Genomic DNA, 27,061 nt, shown 5'->3' with positions numbered 1-27,061 from the left:
TAAGTTCCAGCTGAGGCAAACCAGCCTCCTCATATGGTGTCATGACACTGAGCATATACTTTGCTGTCTTTAGTTCTTCGTAACTATCAAAATCACTGGATGTCTTGTGTGTGCTTAAACTGTTCACTGGTTGTGCACTAATACAGCTGTTCTGGCAAGAGCAGTTTTGAAAGTATGCTGTTAGAATATATTTTCTAGAAACATGTCACTTAGGCAAGGTGGGTTGCAGATTAGACAGTGACTAATATAATGTGTCCACTGGTGAGTGAGTGAAAGTCACTCAGTTGTGTTCGACTCTTTGCAACCCCACGGACTGTAGCCCACTAGGCTCTCCTCTGTGCATGGGATTCTCTAGGCAAGAATACTGGAGTGGGTTGCCATTCCCTTCTCCACTGGTGGTTCTACCAATTAATTCATTCAACACTACAGGCCAAGTAGTATTGGGTCCCAATCAGGAAGCAACAGTTAGAACTGGACATGGAACAACAGACTGGTTCCAAATAGGAAAAGGAGTACGCCAAGGCTGTATATTGTCACCCTGCTTATTTAACTTATATGCAGAGTACATCATGAAAAATGCTGGGCTGGAGGAAGCACAAACTGGAATCAAGATTGCCGGGTGAAATATCAATAACCTCAGATATGCAGATGACACCACCCTTATGGCAGAAAGTGAAGAGGAACTAAAAGGCCTCTTGATGAAAGTGAAAGAGGAGAGTGAAAAAGTTGGCTTAAAGCTCAACATTCAGAAAACGAAGATCATGGCATCCGGTCCCATCACTTCGTGGGAAATAGATGGGGAAACAGTGGAAACAGTGTCAGACTTTATTTTGGGGGGCTCGAAAATCACTGCAGATGGTGACTGCAGCCATGAAATTAAAAGACGCTTACTCCTTGGAAGGAAACTTATGACCAACCTAGATAGTATATTCAAAAGCAGAGACATTACTTTGCTGACTAAGGTCTGTCTAGTCAAGGCTATGGTTTTTCCAATGGTCATGTATGGATGTGAGAGTTGGACTGTGAAGAAGGCTGAGCGCCGAAGAATTGATGCTTTTGAACTGTGGTGTTGGAGAAGACTCTTGAGAGTCCCTTGGACTGTAAGGAGATCCAACCAGTCCATTCTAAAGGAGATCAGTCCTGGGTGTTCTTTGGAAGGAATGATGCTAAAACTGAAGCTCCAGTACTTTGGCCACCTCATGTGAAGAGTTGACTCATTGGAAAAGACTCTGATGCTGGGAGGGATTGGGGGCAGGAGGAGAAGGGGACGACAGAGGATGAGATGGCTGGATGGCGTCACCGACTCGAGGGCCGTGAGTTTGAGTGAACTCCGGGAGTTGGTGATAGACAGGGAGGCCTGGCGTGCTGCAATTCATGGGGTCGCAAAGAGTCGGACACGACTGAGCGACTGAACTGAACTGAACTGAATGCAAGATTAATAGGAGGTGGGAGAAGACCTTCAAACTGTTCTATCCTTCCTGGCCTTACTGCCTGCTACCCACAGATGTCTGATGACTTGTCACCATAACCAAGTAATAGCTACTGAGGATTTACCACCTATAGATATTGTTTTAGGTATTTCACACATAACAACCTATTTAATCTTAACAATATTCCTGAGTGGTAGGTAGTATCACCATTCCAATTATTAGATGAGGAAACAAACAGGAAGCAATTAAATGAGGTGTCTCAGTCACACAGCTAAGACATGGCAGAGTTGCAATATAAACTCAGTTCCACCCAGTTCCAGCTCTTCCATTAAATACAGCTATCTTCTATCCTCTGCCCTTGTTTCCTGATAATCTAGTCAGGTAAGACCCTGACTCACAATTTTAAGAGTTGTCACCACCAGCAGGGAACACCTTCAAGCTGATAATAATGGGTTTACTTTTCCAGAAGGATCTAGAAATCTTATCTATGACATTTCAGATTGGTCCAGGATTTGAATTTACTAAGTGTGTCTACTAATGGTTCTCCAGTCTGCAAGATATAAGAACCCAAAAAAGAAAGACAATATCATGCTCAAATTTCTGATCAGCATTTGTTTCTAACATGAAACTTTCTGCCCTAGAATAAATTAAGTGGCATGAAGATCCTTATCTAATTCTAAAACAGAACATTCTTGTGCTTGTGTATTAACTGTATATGCTTATATACAAGCTTGTATACACTTGTATATTACGTTGTTCCATCACATTCTCGTGAGTTAGGGATGGTAATTCTTATAGTAGTGAAAACTGATGGAGAGAGGATTTCACACAGGCTGGAAGTGGTAGAATCAGGATTTAAACTCAGGATGTCCAGCTCCAGAGTCCATGGTCCTAATCACTATGCTGTATTAGTAACTCTATGATGTAAACCTTTGGTAGATGAATGGTTACACAAAAGTCAAGAATCCAAATCTGTATGAATGGAAGGGTATGTTTGCTTTTGCTAAGAGATTTATTAGTACTAGAGAGCTGTTTCCAACATTTGGGCAATTTATCCTTCTCTATAAAGATTCCATTGACTTATAGATTAATATCCTACTGGTATATAACTAAGGGCCATTGGTAACTTACGGGTTTGAAAGGCTGGTATCTACAGGTCTCCAGCATGCTTAGGACCTTAAGCTGGGCAGGCATAACTCGGGCTGGGTTATCCAATAACTGGAAGTTTGGCTCAGGTTCTTTTTTCTTCTCTTTTTCTTCCTTTTTCTCTGTCTCATCCTACAGGGAGGAAAAAAATATAGTCCCATAAAGGTTCACTTCTGTTCTACAGCACTGTTTAATAAATTTACTGAGCAACTATCAGGTGCAAAAGGTAGTTAGGATTAGATATAATGGAAATAGAACCAAAATGATACCAGACTCAGAAGAGAGAGATGGTAACTGCTTGGGGATGAGAGTGATATTTAACTTAATTGAAAAGGGTAAGAAGGTTTTTCCATTAGCAGAGATATTTAAATAAATGATGTTGCCTTTGCCTGAAAGGGCTTTTCTTTCTCCTACCATCACCGCACTGTCTGATGAAAATCCTACTCTGCCCTTCAAAACCCATTTTAGTTGTCATTCCTTCCAAGAACTCATTCTTGATTTGTACCCTACTATTATTCCCATGAATGAGTTTAATTTCTAAAGTCTCTTTCAATTAAAATTTTATGGGTTTCCATGCTTGAACAGGATAATTATTTAAAGGAAGTCAAGAGCAAGGTATAACAACGTTCAACTAAGAAAGAATCTGGACCATAACAGAGACAGCTACATCAACCCATATCACCAGAAAGTTATACCCACCACTTCCATTTTCTCCTCTTCCTTTTTTTCCTTTTCTTTTTCCTTCTTTTTAGCCTTGGCAGTTATAGATAACACAGCAGTAGAAACCTAGAGGAGTGAACAGAGTAAACTGTTGTAATACTTACACGGGCTTCCCTGGTACTTCAGAGGGTCAAGAATCTGCCTGCAATGCAGGAGACCCAGGTTCAATCCCTGGGTCAGGAAGATCCTCTGGAGAAGAGACTGACAACCCACTCCAGCATTCTTGCCTGGAGAATGCCATGGACAGAAAAGCCTGGCAGGCTACAGTCCACAAGGTCACAACAATTGAGCAACTAACACTTTCACTTACACACAAATGCACAAGCCCAGTAAGAATTCCGTTCTACAATGCTATTGTTTCCTGGTAGTAAAGAATCAAAAAGAACAAAATAATCTGGGAATATAAGGATAACTCACTGTTACAGTCATCAGGTAAATCTTTAGTTGCTAGAGGCTTGTGTCCAATATAGCTCTAAATTTTTTTTTTTTAATCTGTAGTATACCTTAGATATTAATTTGCTATGATAAGTTTCTGAGACAGAGATTTGGGTACCGCATCCTTTTTTACTTTATAGGGAAAGCACTGGAAAACAAAAATTTTCTCCAGACTTGGTTGTAAAGCTCTCTCACTGGACTAGATGCCCTACAATGGTAACCCACAGTGGCTAAGTGGTTAACCTGGAATTATCATCCTTGATGGGTCTCGCTGAAACCAGAGGTGAAACAGGGACCTTGAAAGGCTAGGCAGTAAATGTGTAAAGCTGCCCTTGTTTTAGACTCAAAGGTGTTGGGGGGCACCCTGAAACACAGCTGATGAATTAGATACACAGCTGATGAACAAGATGCTATTATCAAAGGACACTATCACCTATCACCTGGAAATTTTGTCAATTACATAATTATCCCTACTTAACCATAACATTTACAGCAAACAATCAACTGGCTAAGATGGAATATTCTCTTAAGAGAAAAAGTCATTTTCCTAAACCTGAAGTGTCATAAAGGATAATTTTACTGAGAAAACTACAGGGACAAGCACAGCTCTCAATTTTACCACAGTTTAACTGAATATCTTTATACTCATTGGGAGGACTATAAATTGGTTATATCCATTTTGAAAGGAAATTCAGTTAATACTTATAAAAATTAACAATTTGCATTACTTTTGATTAAGCAATTCTACATGTAAGATCCTAACTTACGGATATACTTGTACAAGTGCACAAATACACACGTATAAAAACTCTATCCCAGTCTCTTCTGTAACAGTGACAAATCAGAAATAACCTTAAATGTCTATCACACAAGGAACTGGTAAACAATATACACACAAAGGGATTGCTCTGCAGCTTCGGAAAAAACGAGATCAATACACATTGAAAGAACCGCTAAAATGAAAACAGTAAGATGCAGAACAGTATGTAGAAAACATGATTTGCGGTATAAAAAGTATTGACATGTGCAGAAAAAACATTTGGAGGATTCACAAATTATGACCCCTGAAACATGGGAGCTGGATGACCAGGAGAGAAAAGGGCTTTCACTCCATACTCTTATGTAATGCTGGATTTGACCATAAGAAGTATTACTTTAAAAATACCTACTTTAAAACATAACAGTATTTAAAACACTAAGCGGCTCTTATACAGGTATAAATGGTGCTCAAAGTAACAAAAGACCTACCTTTTCCTTTTCTTTTTCTTTTGGTACTTCCAGAGGGGCAGGATACGCAAATGTTGATGGTTTACAGTTTGATTTATATTGAACTTTTGGCATCTGAAGAAATAAGAGAATTCCTCCCCTTTATTAAAATAATCAAAATCAAGGTTTAAGGTTTCTATACCCAAAATAAGCACACAGATGCAAAGGGATGCCAGAAGTTTCAATTCACATTAAATCACACAGCTGTTCAATTATGTTACCACACTTCCCTTAAAAGCATCTGTCTTCTTTCACTGAGTTGGTTGTGAGGGGCTTTACAGAACTACTGTGGTTCCCTATACTTTCTTGAAGCTCTGTGCCCATTTTTCATTTTACCATGCACCCTGCTTCAGAGGGTTAAGTCCCAGTCATGGTGTGAGCATCAGATCAACTGTTACCTTTTTTGTAGTGTCATCTGATTATCTAATCTGCACACCCAACTTCCATGTCCCTTCCTTACACTACAGAGTCTAGCATAAGCCTAATGGAAAAGTTGGCTTTGTATTACTTGGTGACCAGATTTAAAGTTCTCTAGTCTGAATTTTTCTCTATTTACCCAATTTGCATTGATAGGGAATGGTAATAAGCACCCCATTTACTAGGACAAGCAACGTTGCCTTTTCCAACCCACTTTCATTGTAAGGAATGGACAGAGATCACAAAACTGTGTGCCAAAGGAAGAAGTCCCTAAGATTACACTGTATGTTTAACCACAATGTTAGAGATTTGGTTTGGGAAACCAAAAGATTCTTGCTCTAAGAGAGCAAACTGCTCAATATATATATACATGAGTAGTTAATACTGAAACACTTACAAGACAATTAATTGGCTATACAGCTATACTGAAGAAGAAAAAAAATCAATCCAGTGAAACACTCAATCTTTACCCATCATTTTTTTTACCTAAAATTTTTCCACCCTGAAAACTTAAAGAATGTTTTAACAACAATGATAACCAAACGTTAAGAGTTACCTAAAAGTCAGAAAGCCTCTGAGAGGATGGAAGACCAAGAAAGTGAATCACTGGGCCAAAGGACTGAGAAAGACACAAGTGAAACCACGACCCCCACCCCTATTTCCCCCCTCAAAATAGTGTGATGACAGGGAATGCATCACCTTAGGTCTTTGCCTTATGTGACTAGTTTCATTCTATGACTGCCCCTGGCTCCTCACCTCCCTGGTCCTGTTTTGTCACTACCAAAGGGACATCCACCTATCTTGTTTTCCCTTTAGTAACAATCCTTTCCTCCAGCAAACACTCTAGCATCACGTAACAGTGGAGCATATCCCTGTCTCTAACCTTCCTTTCTTAGTAAGATTTAGTTTAGGTCTCCCTTGCCCAGACTGTTACAACAGCATTGTAACAAATTTCCACTGATACCAGAATGATGTTTCTAAACTGCAAATCTCACCATGTCATTTATCTGCATGAAATCCTATGACGGCTCTCACAGACCTTCAATATTAAATAAAATTCATCAATGATTATAAAGCCTTTGCCCTCTCTCACCATTTCTTAACTGATTTACCCAAGGTTACACTGTTAGTAAAGAGACTTAATTTTCAAAACTTCCACCAACACACTCCTTTCAGTAAGGTGATTCAGTCTGAGGGGAAAATATTTTATTAATAAGATGCCAACTAATCTTTAAAATTTTCATGAGTGGGTGGCGAACACGATATAGTAAAGATATACTATAAAACTGAGCTCTTGCAAACATACCTTTAAGTCTTTGTTCAGGCCAATGACACAGGTAGGGGTATAAGCCAATGACAGGAAGTGTGAAAGAGGAAACCAGAACCAGAACTGGGTAAAGACAAGGACGCCAACCACAGAAGGCATATGGGTGTGTCCAGTTCTGGACTGCAAGGAGATCGTGACATTATGTCCACCTGCAGAAAAGGAGAGAAATCACGAACATAAATCTAGCAGAGCAAACTAAAATTTCTAAGTACTGCAGTAGAAAAGAATCTGGTGATTAGTTTGAGCGTATAGTTCATAAAATCTAATATGAAGTCACTGGAATTAGCCAATGATCTATGAAGGGTCTCCAAAAGGAAATGCTGGACTCAGGGTAATCGAAAACTTCTTTACACTTACACACACACACAGACACACACACACAGACAAGAGACTACACACACACACACACACACGGCATTTTTTAAAAAACTAAGCCTGAAGGACATCAGAACTTGTATGCTAAATTAAATATTAATCTATATTGTATACTGGCTTTTAATGTACAAATGAAAAGCAAAATTTTAATACATATCATATTTGCAAACAACAGCATAAGACAAGAGGTAGATACTGCTTGCTTATTTTTGTCTTTCTGCTTTAGTATTGTCTGAATGCAGGTAGCACCAAGATTAACTAGGCTTGTGATCTTATACAAATCATTTTACCTCTAAAAGGTTTTTTTTGCCCCACTGGCAAAATGAGAGTTTGAATTTGACCATCTGCACTAGAGCACTACCATGAACAAAAGAAAAACTGTAAATCCAATCTTTGATTTGATTGAAAAAATTTTTGGAGGAAGCATAATATATAAAACAAATCAGAGCTAATTCTATTAAATCAGAAGAGATTTTGGGCTTGAACCTGACCTATTAATCTACCAGTTGCCATGTCTCCTAGACTATTCCCTGAGGGAGTACAGAGAAATACAGTTTGAGAGCTAGTAAAAAAGAACTAAAGGCCAAGTGTCAGTTAGCTACATCTTTACAGGCCCTCATAAGGCTGAGATTCTAGGATGCTCTGGAGGTTGCAAACATGAAACAAATGAGAAAGCAATACGACTGAAGCAAACCGAGAAGTTCATATCATGTTTAGAGAGGACATGTTACTCGGGGTGTAGGTCCATGGTCATCATGTAATTTTGTTTTTAAAAGTACACTTGAATCTGGATTTCTGACAAACATTTGCACATTTTGCTAGGCAGGCAAAAACATATGTTTAAGGCAGATACGGCCCATGGGCTACTGTACTGCTGCCTCTGGTCTATAGTAACAGTGTTAGTGTTGGACCCCAGAACTCTGGGGGTCCAGAGTTATATTTCATATAATATAGCCTATGAAAACGGGGCTTGTTTGTGCCTAGTCAACATCCTAATCTGAATTCCAATTGTGGATCTCCATTGCTTGATTCCATTTCATCTCAGTGTCTCACACATGCCTTCACGTTTTGCTTGGAATCAGGAAATGAGTATAAACTTTACTAAACCAAAAAGCATTTTAATTTCTTGTAAGAATCAGGGTTCTACTGTTCAACCAAATAATCTAGATTTTTTCAGTACTCCTTTATAGATATTTCATTTACGATTTTACCTAGAAAAAAAATCAGGTATACTTTAAATGTATTTTTCCAATAGGAATGAGTTCTTTTACTGTTGGCTTATATTCCTCCCCATTCTGACCTCACATTCACAGAATGCTCACTACGGATTGAGAATTCTGAACAAAATGCTGAAAAAGATTCCAAGCAGCTTCAATCTAGTGAAGATGGATAATTTGATAATTAAAATAAGGCATAAAAGTATTATGACTAGTATAAAGCTAGGCTCACCTAACCCACGGCAGAGGCTGAAGAGGGTAGAAGGGAAGGAAAGGCTTCCTAGAAAATGTGATATTTGACCTAAGTTTTGAAGCTGAATTTCCTCTTATTTCAATGAAATCTATCTTCTTCAGACTAGAAACTAAACCTGCCTTTGGTTCTAACAGTGTGAGATTAATATAAAACAAGGGCAAGTTTATTTTACTGATAGTATTTGCACAGTTTTATAAACTTCAACTATAAACTTTCTTAATCTCCAGCTTTTCTCCATGAAGAGACTAAATCATTGAGTGAGTTCTCATAAACTTTAACTTCACTCATTTCTTTGAAGTTTCCCTCTCCGGATTTTCTCTACTACCATTAACTTCTGAGACAAATCACAGTACTGTTTTTTCTTAAGCAAAGTGAAAAAGGGAAAGGAAATAATTTTATGCTCCTAGTAGTGAACGTGGCACTACAGAACTTTTAATAACACTAGAAATGGAAAGAAGCACCAAAATTTAATTAGCTCATCACAGATCAAATAGACACCAAAAAGCGGCAGATGGAGAGAGGGGTTCAAAGAGGAAGGAGGGGAAAACACAGAGAGGACTTCTAGCAGAGATGGCAGAATAAAGCTAAAATGAAGAACTGTTCTCTCCCCAATTCCTTAACAAATGACTCTGATTTAGTAAAAACCAATGAATGAATGAGTAAAGGGTTGAAGTGTAAAATCATAAAATTCAAAACGAAGCAGCTTATAAGAAAAAATAAAAGATTATGGAGTGGTAAAATGTTACTTCTAAATCCTATTTAAAAACCAATTACCAAAAATAGTCAATCTGAAAAGGCTACACACTGTATGACTCCAACTGTATAACATTCTGGAAAAGGAAACACTAAAGCTAAGAGATGGCAAAAAAGATTAGTGGCTGCTAGGGGACTGGAGACAGGAGGGAGGGAGGGATGAAAGGGTAGAGCAGAGAGGACTTTTAAGGCAGTACAACTATTCCGTATCATACTGTAAAGGTGGACACATGTCATCATGCATCTATCAAAACCCACAGGCTGAACCTGAATACTAGCGACTGACAAAATCCAGTCAGTCAAGTGTCAAGTCTTAGTACAGATACTCTGGAAAAAGCAGCAGCATAAAAGAAATGCTGGTAAGCAAGAATTCATTTAAATATGAATCTAAGACTAAACTGAGAACTATAATTTCACAAGAGAATGTATTTGTTATGAGCCATGACAACAAATCACAAGCTGATATCAAGACTGCTGGGAGAAATGTCAACAGCTTCAGATATGCAGATGATGCCACTTAAATGGCAGAAAGTGAAGAACTAAAGAGCCTTTTGTTGAAGGAAAAAGCCGGCTTAAAACTCAATATTCAAAAAAACTAAGATCATGGCATCAGATCCTATCACTTCATGGCAAATAGATGTGGAAAATGTCAAAAGAGTGTCAGATTTCATTTTCTTGGGTTCCAAAATCAATGCAGATGGTGACTGCAACCACGAAATTAAGAGAAGCTTGCTCCTTGGAAGAATAGCTATGACAAACTTAGTGTATTAAAAAGCAGAGACAGCACTTGGTTATCAAAAGTCCATATAGTCAAAGCAATGGTTTTTTCAGCAGTCATGTATGGATGTGAGAGTTGGACCATAAAGAAGGCTGTGAAGAGAAAGTCACTCAGTTGTGTCCAATTCTTTGCAACCAAATAAATGGACTGTAGTCTGCCAGGCTTCTCTGTCCATGGAATCCTCTAGGCAAGAATACTGGAGTGGGTAGGCATTCCCTTCTCCAGGGGATCTTCCCAATCCAAGGACTGAACCCAGATCTTCCTCATTGCACGCAGATTCTTTACCGTCTGAGCAACCAGGGAAGCCCAAGAATACTGGAATGGGTAGCCTATCCCTTCTCCAGGGGATCTTCCCAATGCCAGGGTCTCCTGCACTGCAGGTGGATTCTTTAACAGCCGAGCTATCAGGGAAGCCCAAAGAAGGCTGGATGCTGATGAACTGATGCTTCTGAATTGTGGTGCTGGAGAAAACTCTTGAGAGTCCCTTAGACAGCAAGGTGATCAAACCAGCCAATCCTAAAGGAAGTCAACCTTGGATATTCGCTGTAAGGACTGATGCTGAAGTTGAAACCCCAGTACTTTGGCCACCTGATGCAAAGAGCTGACTCGCTGGAAAACACCCTGATGTTGGGAAAGATTGAGGGCAAGAGAAGGGGATGACAGAGGATGGATGGTTGGATGGCATTACTGACTCAATGGACATGAGTTTGAGCAAACTCTGAGAGACAGTGAAGGACAGGGAAGCCTGTCGTGCTGCAGTTCATGGGGTTGTAAAGAGTTGGACATGACTTAGTGACTGAACAATGACAATATAAGTATAACATAAAAATCTCGAAAGGTGGCAAAGAATGAGAAGGAAGAAACTATGGCATGTCAATGTCTGTAATGTTTATAACCACAGGAAAAAGAGAATCAATACTGTCAAGAACCGAAATGGTTTACTTCATCTGAAGTATCCATAGAATATTTTCTTTATTTATATACAGCTGCAATAACCTATTTTTAAATTGAAAAGAGAAAAACATAAACCGTATCTTAAACACTAAAAATTTAAGCAGAAAACTCTCAACTTCTTGGAAAATTAAAACAAAACAAATGCCATTAGATAAATGGATTAAAAGAGAAGAGTATTTGCCTTAGAAACTTAGAAAACTGCACTAACATTATAAAAAAAAAGAGAGAGAGAGAGAAAATAAAGCAAATAAGAGTCAAGCCAAAATAATCTAGGGGGCAGAAAGACTAACAGTAGCATATAAACAAATATGAAGAGAAATCTAATAAATTTAATCAAGAAAAAGGTAAAACAATCAAATTAGAAAGGAGACAGATTTTTTAAAAAGCCTTATCTACAGGGAGACTGCCTAAAATCATAAAATAAGAACACTGAAAATCTTGCTATGACTAAAAAATACTTCAAGTGGAAAATATGAAGAGGTTAACCAAAAAAACCTAAGCTATCAAAACATTCAGCTTTTTTTCCTGATCTCATTCACTAGAAATATAAACACATTTCTAGTTGACCAATAAAATAGTGGTAGTAAATATGGTTAACAGTTATTAGAAGAAATTAAGATAACTAATAAGTTTGAGAGCTCACCTAATAATAGAATTACTATGAAAACCTTGAGATACTATTTTTTACCTTCCAAATCAGCAAAGATTAATAAAAAAGATTATATAATTTTTTATTCTTTTATGTATAATTCATATATTATATACATGACTAGTACAGTTAGAGACAGAATCTCATACTTTAATAATTAAATAGTTATGCTCACTCCCTTCTACTCTACTGAGTGAAATATCACCAATAATAACAAACAGTTAAAGAGTATGCTGCTAAATAAACCCAAAGTCCAAGGCCCTAAAACACACCATTCTATCAGCCTATTTCTTCTGAAACAAACCATAGCATAGTAATGACAAATGTGAATTCAGGAGCCAGTACAATGTGCTATGCATACTAGGCAGATATTGCACATACCTTACTTTTGGATGATATGGCTGCTAGAATTTATCTAAAACTTATTTTCCTCAAAAAATTTCCAATGTCAACTTATTTAAAACTGATACATACTAAGAAAATTAAAAGAATCAGCCAGCACTCATCAAACACTTTACTAAGGTACTGGGATGGTTTTAATTGCTTTACATGTATTTTTAATCCTCCCAACACTATGAGGTAGACTCTACAAGACAAGAAAACAGACATAAAGAGGGGAAATATAGCTAGGACTGTAAAGGGACTGGGATTCAAACCCTGACAGTTTGCAGCCTTAACTGTACTAAATTATTTCCAAATTTTTTCCAGAAATAATTTGTCTCAGACTCAATTTCTACTTCATCATATAGTCAGAACAGATATTTCATTAGATTTCAAGAGATAAATAAATCTAGAAGATTTAAAAACATTTACCTGCGTCCAGTATGCCCTGGGCCAGAATAGCGCCAAACTTGGCCATGACATCATCATGTTTATCATTGATGACTTTGGAATACAGTTGTCTGAATTGATTCACCTGAAGGAACAAGAAAAAGAATTACAGCCTAATTCTGTTCCCTTGCCGTGTGATTTTAGAGCAGGGAACAGATTGCTCAAGTGGTAACGAAACCTAAATTCTGACTCACAACATGCAAAGAGAGGGGGATCTGGACCAGATTTGACGGCAGATCTGTCCCACGGTTGAAGCACAGATGTCACGACTTTTCTGGTATCAGAGCACCAGTTCTGTTTTCAGTCCTCATTCCACAGTGGATGATTCAGACTCGGGGGAATGCTGAATGCTATTTTGTACTGCACCACTGTTAGTCAGCAGGCTGAAACTGTGTGAGTGAACACAGGCTTTCATTGCACTGTGAATTAGGGCTATTCTGCTCACCATCCACCTACAGGGCTCCTATGGGGCATAGTCCTTCCATTCTACCTTAAAACAACCTACTCTTCACTGCAGCTGCATGAGTATGTTTTGGATTTATATTCACACATACAATACAGATTTTCATTATGCACACACATTAACTTTTTGAGGAGTAATAATTACCCTTACCAAAAGAACACACTAAAATGAAACACACATGGTGATACATTTCGGGAGAGATTATGGGTAATTTCTATTTGCTTCTTTATTATTTTCTGTATTTTCTAAAATTAGCATATATTAACTTTTATAATTACAAAACAGGATTTATAAAATATATGTTCTTGTTAAAGTGCCTATGATTTTTGGGTGACAATAAAGGAAATATTTTAAGTTTCTTCCATGTCTTACACTTCTCTTCTCCCACCAAGCACTTTTCAAATGGTAGGTACTCAGAAAGAAGCCTGCTTGTTCAAGAAGGAATGATTATGGAGTTCCCCAAATCTGCCAAAAGCGGAAAATACCGAATTTGAGTTCCCTAACATAATGATTTTATCTACACTACATATTCTTTCAGAATCTCTTCACCTTTTCAGTTATCTTGGTCTGGGAGGCCACACTGCACTATAATACAGGATCAGACAACACTGGCCTATAAATACCTCTGCTCTAATAAGCTGTTTGGGTAAGTTCTCGATACTGACCTTTTCTGAGTCTCAGTTTCTTCATCTCTACAGGGATTGTAACACCTACACGGCTGTTGTAAGGATCATTATGAGGTAATATATACGTAAAGTAATGCGTAAAAGGCATTGTATAGTTCAATAAGTACGGCTGTCTTACCATACCAGAGAATAATCCCACCAGTCCTCCATGACTATTACCTCTAACAAAACAATACTTCTTAAAATGGTGCTTACTTTTATTCATAGGCAGCAACAGAATGTGATGGGGAAAACAATGAGCTAACGGTGCCACTGCCCAGCTTATGACCATTAACAGGCCACTTCTCTACATCTTACTTTCTCTAACTATAAAACCCTGCATGATGAGATCATCACCAAATTCCCTTCCAGCTTTAAAAATCCTAAGGTTTGATGCCTTTACTCTGGTTCAACAGGTCAAATTCCTTTGATTCTGAACTTATTTTAGACGAACACTTACATTACCTTATATAGGATGGAAATTTTATGTGCTAACAGTTTATGAAATGGTTCATGAACTTATAAAAAGAAACACTGGACAAAGCACTGTATGTACATTATAAGGAAAAATTTAAATATAAAACCACACCCAAAACAAGAAGACAACATCTGAAAGATGGAATTAAAAAAAAAAAAATCAATACAAATATATAATGGGTTTATCCAATTAACATTAAGTAGACTAGTACTTAAAAAGCCAGTTTTTGTTTATCACTTAAAAATTTTCCTCACATTTTATTATTTATGCAGCAGTGACTTCATTTTCATTATTATGATTCTTCATAAAGAATTTCAGCTCTTGTTCCCCCTGCTCCCTCTTGTGCCCACGTTCTACGCTGCCATGCCCTGCTCACAAGAGGCACAACTCGTCTCCCCCAGCAAGTGGGCCTGGGCCACGGAGGCGGGAGATATGCACCTCCGCTTTGCCTGGCTCTTGGAGCACGCCACAGCCCCCACCAAGGGGTCCGCGCGCCGCGGGCGACGACCTGTACAGTGCCTATGATTACACAGTACCACCGATGGAGAAAGTGCTTGTGAAAACTGACATTCAGATAGCCCTTCCTTCTGGGTGCTATGGAAGAGTGGCTCCTCATTCTGGCTTGGCAGCAAAACACTTCATAGATGTAGGAGCTGGTGTCATAGATGAAGATTATAGAGGAAATGTTGGTGTTGTCCTGTTTAATTTTGGCAAAGAGAACTTTGAAGTCAAAAAGGGTGATTGAATTGCACAGCTCATTTGTGAACGGATATTTTACCCAGAAATAGAGGAAGTTCAAATTTTAGATGACACTGAAAGGGGTTCCGGAGGCTTTGGTTCCCCTGGAAGTAATTAAAACTTATGCCAAGAACAGGAAATGAGAATGCACTTTTTTCTTGAAAATAAAGACTTTGCTTAAAGTGGAAAAAAAAAAAAGAGAATTTCATGGCTAAGGATCATGATTTTCTGACTCAACTTTATCCGTATGAATAATATGGCCCCTACAGAAAGCAAATTAGAATCTGTAGAATAAAGTCATATTAACTTCCCATTTTATATCATGATAATCTCAAAGAAAAGATAATTAAATTTCAGACAATGATGTGATCCATGCTTTCTGCTGTGCTTGATTAAAGTCTATCCTCTCCAAATTCCTACATTTTAAACATTCATCAGGTTTTTAATTCTACACACCTTATACTGTTGGGGAAAAAAAAGTAACCCATGCTTGTATGCCAGAGAGAAAAATAAAGGTAGAGGGGAGAAGAGAATAAAATTACACTGAGTCTTTTCTGTTGTTACTTATCACCTAGGTATGTCTCTTCCTCTCTCTTTTTTTTCCTTCAGTTTTCCAGGATATAGAAATGAAGCTTTACATCAGGGATCAGTTTCAGAGGGTTTTTCTTGTCCCCTTTTATCTTTCTACAATAATACATTAGCTCTTATGACTTCAACTAGGTCTCTTAATTCCTTCCACAAAATCCTTGAGACTAAATGAATTTTGGAATTCAGAATTCACAGTTAACATGGTGCATACACCATTAACTATGCAATAACCTCAGTGGAGTATGGGGGTAGTATCCCATAATTAACCAAATTAATATTTCTGAAGCAGCAAAATGACTGAATATTTACCAATGGGATAAAGGCTATAAACATGTTCATACGAGGTTAGATTTTACAGCCAAATGAGTTTAAAAACAAAGAAAATTCTTAGTTTTTAGAGTTTTCTGGAATTTGGAATTGCAGATAAAGGGCTCTGGACTTACATAATTTATCTGGACTGGCTCCTATTTTTTTCTTTAGTTCTGATTATTTTCCTATGTTCTCATCTTATCTCCAAATGACTTGCTATAATCTCAAACTTTATGTGACTAAAGTGAAAATTATCTTTCTCCTTTTTCAAGATATTCCTGGAAGTGCTATTATAATTTCCTTCTATCAATATACCAAATCATGTTTCTAGCTTCCTCCTCAATTTTATTAGCATTATTTTGTTCATGTTAGTTGCCTGTGCCTTATCTTTATATTACCACCAACACTTTAGTGTCTAAATCCTCTCTTACTTAAGGCAACAGTATGTAATATAGATTTCTATTTACAAATGTGTTATGCTGCAAAATAAACCTTATAAAAGTTGATGCTGATTTATTTTAGAACTGCAAAAGCTTATCAAATGTGGCCAAATATGATCCTACTTACAGAAGGGGTACATGTCAGTGGCGGGAGAAGCTTCCTTGTAGCAGGTCTTAGGCTTGATGATACTGGACAAGGATGAGCACTAGATCCTATTCTTACACTTCAACATTTTTATCGGATTCTATGTATGTTACTTGCTATATACATGTTCAAGTAACTGCTAACAGTGGAGTTCATTTAATAAGAAAAACAGTAGATTCTTCATAAAGAGGTTGGTTTTGGAGACAAAATAACTCCAAAGATCTATAAAAGAACATTATTCTAGTTAAATGGTTCTGATCCTCTGGTATAACAGCTTTTTAAAATTGGGTCTGTAATCACGCAAAAGGGTGTACAGGTTCTTAGGCCTATGTCCGTGAGAGTAAGAAAGCGGCAGAAGAAAAGCAAAGATGTACTGGAGTTAGTTCAACTAAGACCAACAGTGTGTAGAGCTTAGTGTAAAGACGGCATTCTATAAAAGGATGTGATATAGATCATGATTACATAAAAAACATTTCCTTTGGAAATTTCCATTGAGAATCTCACAAAATGTCTCAGAAATATCTCTTCTGGATTCCTTTGAGGAAAGGGTTATAGTTTGATTAAATTAACACGTGACTTTTGATTTCAAGGCATTTTCACTTTATTTCATGGACTGGTTGTAACCTTGTGACTAGGAACCTGTAGCCTTGAGAACTTACTTCTCTTCAAGCTTGTTAACAGTTGTTTCTTTTCAGCAATAACACATACCACCCTGAGAGAATATCTTTTTTTCTTTGCCTCGCTGTGAGGCTTGCAGGATCCTAGCTCCCTGACCAGTTTCTCTGCAGTGGAAGTATGGAGTCCTAACCACTGGCTCACCAGGGAATTCCCAGAATATCAATGTTATCTTCTTGGCAATTATCAGATAAAAGAGAGATGGTATAAACTATAGTCTACAAAGCTCTTGATCATATGCTTCAGAGCAGAAAACAACGAAACAGAACTTAAACTTTAAGGATTTATGAACTGAATAACAATTTCACTCTAAGGGATAGTGTTTCCAGAAAGAACATTTGTTGTATAAAGTTTTGCTTTTTTGTCATTGGGGTACACACTTAACCTTCCCCCAAAGAATTTATATTAATGGCATTGGCTACCAGGTATAACTACATTTCAACATTCTGAATCAATACCAAAGATTCTGATACAATGTGAAGATGGAAATGTGTTCCACATATTCACACTAGCTAAGACTTGGTTCAACAAATGTTTATGAATGATTACAAAAGAATAATTATTCTAATTGCTGCACTCTTTTTAACTTTTTCTAAATATGAAAAAGTTTTACTTATTAGTACTTGGCCATTGTTGGTACACAGTTTATGGTTATAAAATCAAATCAGTGAAATCCTACAGCAGAGGATGGGAAGATAGTAAAACATTTGTCATGTTCATAATACATAAACATGAAAGTAACAGAATAAAAGTGAATAAATATCTGTATATTACTGTTAGGGGAGATGCATTCCATGACCAAACTTCCTTCTTCAATGACATTACTCAGTTGGATAACAAAGATCAACAGATGATCAAAAGCAGACATAAAAGATGCAAAAGCTACTCATATTATAACTGCTGTTAAAAACAAAACCCCAAAAAAAATGTGGTCTGCTTGAAAAGATGTTCTAGAAGTAATATATTATTAAAACAGGATGAGAAGTTTGATTCTGTTTCTGCAATAATCCAGTTTTTAGAAGTCTTAGAAATGATTTTGAAAGACTAGAACTGGTTTTAAAAAAAAAAAAACAGTGACAAAAATGATAGCAACTGCTCAGAAACTGAAATTTATTGAACAAAGTTTCACAGAATAATCAATGAATTCTAAAATTATTTTTCTCCTTCACCCTCCCTTTCCCCCTTCCCAGTTTATCTACTTTGCTGAAAATAAATCTACCTGATGAGCAAAAACACAGTATACCAATGGCATTTTCTGTTGTTACTCTCTTTCACTGCTTCTCATACAGAAGCAGAAATAATACAAGCTTGTTAAATGCCCTAAGTTTAAATTAAGAATTAAAAGATCTGAAATTACTGCATAAACTATATACATCTATTACATTATGTCAAACATGGTAATTTTAGTATATGTAAATAAGATCTATACATCATCTGTTTCTCAACAAAATGAGAAGTTCTGGCTGAGCTGCCAAGATATGTTAGATACAAAAGTCTGAAATAAGGTCTGAGAGGAGACCCCATGAGATTTTAAAATAGATGCCTTGAAATCTGTTATAGAGTCACCCATATGGTCTGTGTGAGGAAGATGATAGAAGGATATGTGAAAAGGGCTTGAATGGGGAAAGCTGGGCTTTAAGTCTTTCCTCCTCCCAACTCCAAGCCTAGAAATGGGCTTCAGGGAGACTACGCGGTGAGCTTAATATGATCAGTGGTCACTGTGCACTGACATCTGACACATGAAGTGAGAGGCATTTGCTATTGACTGAGGCACAAGCAATGCAAGAGGGAGGGAGAAGAAAAGGAAGGAGGGAGAGAGAGGAAGAGGCAAGCAAAGCTACAATGAAACATTACAATCCAACCTGCAGGAAGGGAAAAATATGCAAGAGTTGTGGATAAAGAAAGAAAGTCTTCCTGGAGCCACTTGAAACCCTGCCCAAGGGCTCTCCAATGAAGGCAACGACATTCCTACAGAGAATCTGGATGAGCTCCTTGCTTAACTGAGACTGTATACACTATATAAAGTGACTGAAGAACTTTTTATTGCCTCAGGGGATGGACCAAAAAAGTCATGGACCACTGAGTTTGTATCATGTATTAGAGGAACAGGTCATTCTGCTGAACAAATTTTAAAAGGACAACAGAAGGCAGAAATTAAAGTTGATTTTTATGATTTTGCCAACCCATGAGTTCTAATTTTTCAAGTATGGCTATGTAGCTGAATTAACAAAGTGACCATAAATTTATAAAAAATGCATTCAAAGAATATTATATACTTAAAGCTTTCCCATTCTCCTACTTCTTTACTTCCTATGCACTGTGTTCACAATATCTGAGGTAAAAATGTATTCAAGAGAAGATAAGCTACTAAAGAAAAGTCTGAACCAGTTCTCTCCTAGAGAATATTTTTGTCCACTCACCTTTGGACAAGTGATTTCAGTCTGCTGGATCATGATGAGAGCCGAAGCTATGAGAGCTCCTTGCCTCACATAGTTCACAGGGTCATTTGTCATTGGTTCGAGCAAATTAATTGCTTCCTGAAAGCATAAAAAAAACCTTTTAATAAAGTTCATGTAGCTAAATTTTCAAATTAGTTACTGTCTTTCTAACACAATATTTCCATCTAACATTGTATTCACAAGTTAATTTAAGACTACTTGGATGTAACGGTCAGAACTGAGCATGCTTTAAGTTTCAATATATCTGATGGTAAGTGAAAAGAAAGCTTAGAGACAGGAGTGCCCCTGTCTTCGGGTAAAAGAGGTCAAAAAGAAAGTAAGAAAAAATGAGATTAATGTTTGATAAACAATACTATTTTCCAGGTACAGTGGAAGATATTTTGTATATTTATTACATATTCAGGATGAAGAGGGTATATTCAACCTAAACATATAAAATACCTTCCACTAAAACAACAAGAGCAATAGAAAACAATCTTTATAAACAAAGAGACAGTTAGAAAGGTAAATTCCCAAAAATCACCTAAGTGTAGCAAACTCAGGCCAGTCTGACTCTGTATCCAACTTTTTTCAAATACTAGAGTAAGACAATATCTTAAGATGATTTTACAAAACCTAATTTAAAAAATTAAATAAATCAAATCTAAATCGAAACAAACAAAAAACAAACAGAACTCTGAAAACAAGATTTTACTTGCTAGTAGAATGGCAACACAAATTAAATAGGATTAGAACTAATTCCATGGTAACACTTTGAAAGACTATATATGGTAGAATTTTCCAAAATGTTTACTAGGATTTTCCCAATATTAAATTCTTCAGAATAACAGTTCCATGAAAACAGGATTCCTTGATTAAATAAGTTTGGGAACTCCGGCATACTATATATTAACCCCTCTTGCAGATTCAAAAATGTATCTAGTACATCAAGGGCTCCAGGAATGTATCAGTTCAGTTCAGTCGCTCAGTCATGTCCAACTCTTTGCGACCCCATGAATCGCAGCATGCAAGGCCTCCCTGTCCATCACCAACTCCAGGAGTTCACTCAGACTCACGTCCATTGAGTCCGTGATGCCATCCAGTCATCTCATCCTCTGTCGTCCCCTTCTTCTCCTGCCCCCAATCCCTCTCAGCATCAGAGTCTTTTCCAATGAGTCAACTCTCCACATGAGGTGGCCAAAGTACTAGAGTTTCAGCTTCAGCATCATTCCTTCCAAAGAAATCCCAGGGCTGATCTCCTTCAGAATGGACTGGTTGGATCTCTTTGCAGTCCAAGGGACTCTCAAGAGTCTTCTCCAACACCACAGTTCAAAAGCATCAATTCTTCGGCACTCAGCCTTCTTCAAAGTCCAACTCTCACATCCATACATGACCACTGGAAAAACCATAGTCTTGACTAGACGGACCTTAGTCGGCAAAGTAATGTCTCTGCTTTTGAATATGCTATCTAGGTTGGGCATAACTTTTCTTCCAAGGAGTAAGCGCCTTTTAATTTCATGGCTGTAATCACCATCTGCGGTGATTTTGGAGCCCCCCAAAATAAAATCTGACACTGTTTCCACTGTTTCTCCATCTATTTCCCATGGAGTGATGGGGACCAGATGCCATGATCTTCATTTTCTGAATGTTGAGCTTTAAGCCAACTTTTTCACTCTTTTCTTTCACTTTCATCAAGAGGCTTTTTAGTTCCTCTTCACTTTCTGCCATAAGGGTGGTGTCATCTGCATATCTGAAGTTACTGAAGAAACCTAATTAAAGGAACCACTAGTAAACAGACTCACAGATTTAGAGAACGAACTTATGGTTGCCAGGGGAGAAGGGTGGGGGAAGGGATAGGTAGGGAGTTTGAAATCGACATGCACACGCTGCATATTTAAAATGAATAACCAACAAGGTCCTACTCCTTAGCACAGGGAACTCTGCTCACTGTTATGTGGCTGCCTGGATGGGAGGGGAGTTTGGGGGAGAATGGATACATGTATATGTACTGCTGAGTCCCTTTTCTGTCCACCTGAAACTATCACAACATTCTTAACTGGCTGTACTCCAATGTAAAATAAAAAGTCAAAAAAAAAAAAAAAAGAGAGAGAGAGAGAGAGAGAAAGAAACCACTAAAGCTTTGTATATTTGACCAAGAACTCTTTTGCTCTGTTAAACACTCTGCAGGAGCTTTGTTTAGCACCTTTTACAAGGTCCTTAGGTAAATATAAATCTGGAAGAACAGAAGAATGAGTTTATATGATTATCAAACTTATTTCAATACAGTATGTAATTTCTCAAATGTCCTTTGTTTCAAAGCCGGGTAAATGAATTGAATCCTTTTTCGGGGATGGGGAGTAATGATTTCCTTACATGTCAATTTATTTATTAAAAAAAAAAATCAAGAGTGATTCACAGATAAAACAAACATCACATAAGTGTGTTCTTTCTCACTTCCCTGTAAAATGTAGTGCTGTTGTTTAGAAGAATAAGTTTTTCAAATATTATTTATATATTTTTTTATGATGCAGTCATGATAAAAATCTAACAAAATTTCCAACTTATAAGTTAGAAGACACTACCTTGCCCTTTAAAGTATGTGATATAAGCTCAAAAACATATTTTAGAATTAACAGGGTGTTTCAGGTTTTCCAGAAGGAAAATTAAAGTGCCAAACTTCAGACAGATATTCATAAGTAGATCATATAAACTATCTAGAAATAAAGCAGACTTGTTTAGTAAGAGTAATGAAAAATGTTCATTGAATTAACTTGTCAGATGCTGTGTCCCAAAGAACATTTGCTCCTAGATACCATATTAAGTTCAGAATAATCTGGAAAGAAAAAAAATCTAATTTACATTTAACTTATGAGGTCTGACATAAATGTCTACTAAAGACCCGAGGGAGAAAATACTTTGCATAACATTCAACTATATTTTTCCTTTATTTATAGAACAGATGTGTCTGGAAAAAAATGAAGGCCAATTTCTATAAACTGTATTTTATACACAGAATGACTTCTCTAATAAAATTGAAGAGACATTCTCATGTAAGAAATTCTCCTCCAAAAAAATGAAAACATTTAAAAACAAAACTGTGAGGGCAGAAACCATGTCCAACTTGCTCCTCATCATATCCTTAAAATGATCTTCCCTCTATCATTCAACTGACAAATGTTTACTGAAACTCTACTATGTGTCAGGTCTGACTTTAGGTTTTAGCAGTGAATATTTGGTTCTCAGGGACCCTACATTTCAGTGGAGAGGAGACAGACAATAAATAAATAGGTCAAAATAAAATAAAAAGTCAAAAAAAGAAAAAAAAGAGAAAGAAACCACTAGAGCTTTGTACATCCCAGCATTTGTTCATTGTATTCGACCAAGAACTCTTTTGCTCGATTAAGTCATAAAAGTATGTCAGGTGGTACTAAGTGCTCTGAAGAAAAAAAAAGCAGGGTACGGAGACAGAAAGGGAATACTGGAAGGGCATGTCTCTTTTATAAATTTTTATACAATTCTTGCCACACAGTGAAAATGCCTATTTTAATTTCTAGCTTCAATAATGTTTTATGTGACTAGGAAAAATTATTTGTATCCAATACTAACCCTCTTTATTAGAGAAAAGTCAAGCAAGTTAAAATCTAATTCCTGGAATCAATTAATAAACTAAAAATTATGCTTTACTTTAGTTTGGATAAGAAATGATTTCTAAAACATGGCTCCATTCTGATGTAAAGACTCTGCGGATATAACCATCTTCCTGTTCTTTCTCTCTTTCACACACAGACACACACTTGTGTGCTGTTAAAAGAAAAAGTATAACTTTTGAGGAACTAGCCAAGATGTGTTCATGTGTGCTATGAAAGGCAAAATGTGGTGATTATGTCATTGCTGTTGATCAAGAATACCTGTTATTAAAACACTGGTGCGTTTCTTTATGAATCTCACGAAAAACTGTTTTTGAATCATCAATGTGCCTAGCCCAACTCTTTCTGTCACTTTTGAGGGCTTAACAAATACCAGGTTACCTATTACGTTCTTGAGGAAGAAACAGACAAACAGCAGTTAGGTATAAGGTTAAAACACACACACAAAAAATCAAACTGAACTGACCATGGTGGTCTCAAGAAGAACTTTGATTTCCACAATACTAATTATGCAAATTAAATATGTGAAATAACAATGTAAAATGGCCAGAGTAGTTCTTCAAAGAGAAAAATCTTTTCTCTTCTTTTTAAAGAAATCAATGCTTTTTAAAAAATTCAACAGCATTCTTTCTACTAGAGCCACCCATGTAATGTGGTTTGTTCTTAAACTGCTTTCAGCAATCCAGCACAGTAAAGTGGGGAAGTTCGGGAAAGCTTAGCTTGCGAGGCAAGTGCAGCTTACAGCACGCTTGTATCTTCACAGCTGTTCCATAAACTCTTCTGCTAGGGAAACAGTCTGGCGCCAGGAAGAGCTGCCGGCCCGGCTTTGGGCTTTACCTTGTTTCCTGTACCAGCACAGCAGATGCCCAGGGCCATGGCAGCTCCATAACGCACGTGTGGATTGTAGCTCTCTGACAACAAGGAAACAACGCTAGGGCACTGTTCAGGGGTCCTGATGAGAGACAGAGACATATTTTAAATCAAGATGGAACAACTTTAATCAATTCTGTGAAAGTTATGGCAAACAACAGAGTTATATTCAACACAGAAGTTGCCAGATTAAAAATCTCCAACAGAATTCTAACATTGATATTAGAAATCTATCATCAACGTTCAGAGACTGTAAGCAAAGAAAGGAAAGTATCAGGTGATCCCTCAACCACAGCTCTGCATCCCAGCATCTGTCATTCCTTGTGTCTCCTCCCGGGTGGGAAACAGCCATGGGGGAAGGGGGTGGGGGCCAGCTCTGCTCTGCATCCTCTCATAACTGCTGCTTACTCTGGGTCTTGTTTCAGAAGACACATGTCACTTACAGAGACTCCAACATGATTCCAAATGATTTAAATCTTCCAGTTATTACTCTGATGGAATATTACATTGGTAAATAGGAGTCGGTATGGAAAGAATCCTGATTTTTGTTTTCTGTCTTCAGCAATTATTTTTGTGTTGATAAGAAAAGAGAAGTTGTTCTTTTCTTATCCTCTTCATATTTGCAGCAAATAGAGAAAAGAGGACAACCCTGACAAATGAAGTATCTCATCTCCTCTCTGAAAGACTATCCTGTTAGGGTGGTTACTTGTGAGGGGCAGCCTGATGGGTATAATAACTGGAAGAGAGTGTAAGGGGGGTTCTGAAAGGCTGGTGCTGATGTTGAACTAGGTCTGGTCACACAGGCTGTTCAGTCGTGAAAATTCACCAAGCTTAGGCTAATTAAGTGCATGTTTTTAGATGTATATTATACTTCAACAAAAACTTAAAAAAAAGACTATTCATATATTACATTTCAATAGAAAGTTAAAAAAAGTATCTTGTTGTGAATGAAAGCAGTTATTACATACAGACCAATTCAAACCTATAATTCTATGCAGAAACTGTCCTCTAGCCTCAAACCCCAAAGAATGGTAAATTCAAATTTCCAATGAAGTAGAGTCAAACTTATGAAAACTGTCTATAAAGGTGAATTTGGGGGGAGAGGCAAGACAGGGGTAGAGGATTAAGAGTACAAACTACTATGTATAAAGTAAATAAGCTATGAAGATACATTCTACAACACAGGGGATATAGCCAATATTTTATGGTAACTATATATGGAACAGAGTCTTTTAAAATTGTGAATCACTATGTTGTACATCTAGGCCTTATACAATATTATACATCAACCATACCTCAAAAAGGTGAAGTGGGGGGAAGAACTTTGCTGTAAGGGAAGGTTGGATTATTTCCTAACTTCATTATTTTAAAAAAGTGTAACTCATACCCAAAAGTTCACTCAAAACAATGTAAAAACCAGTTGGATATTAAACCCAGGAAACTGATTATACCTAGGGTTCTGACATCCAGATTTCTTCCCTGACTTTTCAGGGAACTGGTGGCACAGAGAACACTCCACCCACTTTGCCCCTTAGCTGCAAGGACAGGATAGTCCAGGGAAAAGTGACTCACAAAGAGTTTATCTGAAATGTATCTAAAATCTTATTTTACAACTCTCCCCTTGTTAAAAGTATTATGCTTAAAAAAAGGTATTAACTATTAACATAAACTATTATGAGGTTTAGAAAAAAATTTGCCTGTAAACACAAATACAGAGCTTTGTTTGGGAGCCTAATTGGAAAGCTTTACTTAGTTTATTACCATAATGACTGAGACAGGCTGTAAGGGCTATAAACTCAAAAGCACATAAAAAAATTCTTATATGTTTCTCAGTCTAATAATAATTATTCCAACTCTGACACATTCTTCAGAAAATCTGTTAAGACAAGGAATGACAAACTCATTCATAAATTAGCTGAGACATTCAACTTCTTCAAGAGCAAAATAAAATAATGCATGACTGCTAAGTCACTTCAGTCATGTCTGACTCTATGCAACCCTATGGACTGTAGCCTGCCAAGCTCCTCTGTCCATGGGATTCTCCAGGCAAGCATACTGGAGTGGGTTGCTATTTTCTTCTCCAGGGGATCTTCCTGACCCAGAGATTGAACCTGTGCCTCTTATGCCTCCTGCATCGGCAGACGAATTCTTTACCACTAGCGCCACCTGGGAAGTCCCCAAATCATAACGTTCTACTGCTGCTGCTGCTACTAAGTCGCTTCAGTCATGTCCAACTCTGTGTAACCCCACAGACAGCAGCCCACCAGGCTCCCCCGTCCCTGGGATTCTCCAGGCAAGAACACTGGAGTGGGTTGCCATTGCCTCCTCCGACGCATGAAAGTGAAAAGTGAAAGTGAAGTCGCTCAGTCGTGTCCAACTCCTAGCGACCCCATTGACTGCAGCCCAGCAGGCCCCTCCGTCCATGGGATTTTCCAGGCAAGAGTACTGGAGTGGGTTGCCATTGCCTTCTCCGATAATGTTCTAGGTTTACTTAAATTTTTCAACAAGCAGCTCTCAAAGGACAAATGAATTTTGCCAAGCAATGATCGCAATGCAAACATTGACTGAAAGCAAAACTTCCTTATGTTAATCTTTATCCAAACACATACATACATGCTATTGTTATTGTTTAGTTACTAAGTCATGTCCAACTCTTGTGACCCCATTGACTGTAGCCTGCCAGGCTCCTCTGTTCATGGGATTTCCCAGGCAAGAACATTAGGGGGGGTTGCCATTTCCTTCTCCAGGGGATCTTCTAGACCCAGGGATTGAACCTGTGTCTCCTGCATTGGCAGGATTCTTTACCACACAGCCATCAGGGAAGCCCACACATACATGCTGGTAAATATACACTTTTTAAAACTAAGCTAACAAATGAATAAATGACAAAATCATATCAATATTGTCAATATTTTGCAACATGTAATGAAATTAATGGATATCAGCATCATTATCAGACTGCTAACATCATGAAAAGAAAAACAACTAGACTTTATACCTTATGCACACTGCCAGCCTCTCCTTAAATTAAAAAAAAAAGAGAGAGAGAGAAAA

At 37.4% G+C, this 27,061-nt stretch overlaps 1 protein-coding gene and 1 pseudogene across 1 annotated transcript in view; one reads left to right on the top strand and one right to left on the bottom strand.

Moving 5' to 3' along the window:
• The window catches only part of PSMD1 (proteasome 26S subunit, non-ATPase 1), an 83,626-nt gene that overhangs the window by 5,356 nt on the left and 51,209 nt on the right, over nucleotides 1-27,061 (bottom strand). Inside the window, exons 17-23 of the mRNA XM_068966945.1 lie at nucleotides 23,975-24,089; nucleotides 19,473-19,589; nucleotides 12,534-12,636; nucleotides 6,721-6,890; nucleotides 4,980-5,072; nucleotides 3,276-3,362; nucleotides 2,562-2,708 (exon numbers count right to left, since the gene is read on the bottom strand). Of these exons, the coding sequence (XP_068823046.1) occupies nucleotides 2,562-2,708; nucleotides 3,276-3,362; nucleotides 4,980-5,072; nucleotides 6,721-6,890; nucleotides 12,534-12,636; nucleotides 19,473-19,589; nucleotides 23,975-24,089 (832 nt within the window). The remainder of the gene's footprint in view (nucleotides 1-2,561; nucleotides 2,709-3,275; nucleotides 3,363-4,979; nucleotides 5,073-6,720; nucleotides 6,891-12,533; nucleotides 12,637-19,472; nucleotides 19,590-23,974; nucleotides 24,090-27,061) is intronic.
• Nucleotides 14,521-15,013, top strand: LOC138077036 (deoxyuridine 5'-triphosphate nucleotidohydrolase pseudogene; annotated as a pseudogene).

The sequence above is a fragment of the Capricornis sumatraensis genome, chromosome 3 (assembly GCF_032405125.1).
Source record: "Capricornis sumatraensis isolate serow.1 chromosome 3, serow.2, whole genome shotgun sequence".
Classification (NCBI taxonomy): domain Eukaryota; kingdom Metazoa; phylum Chordata; class Mammalia; order Artiodactyla; family Bovidae; genus Capricornis; species Capricornis sumatraensis.
Note: the sequence above shows the minus strand (reverse complement) of the source record. Positions and strands in the feature narration are given on the sequence as shown.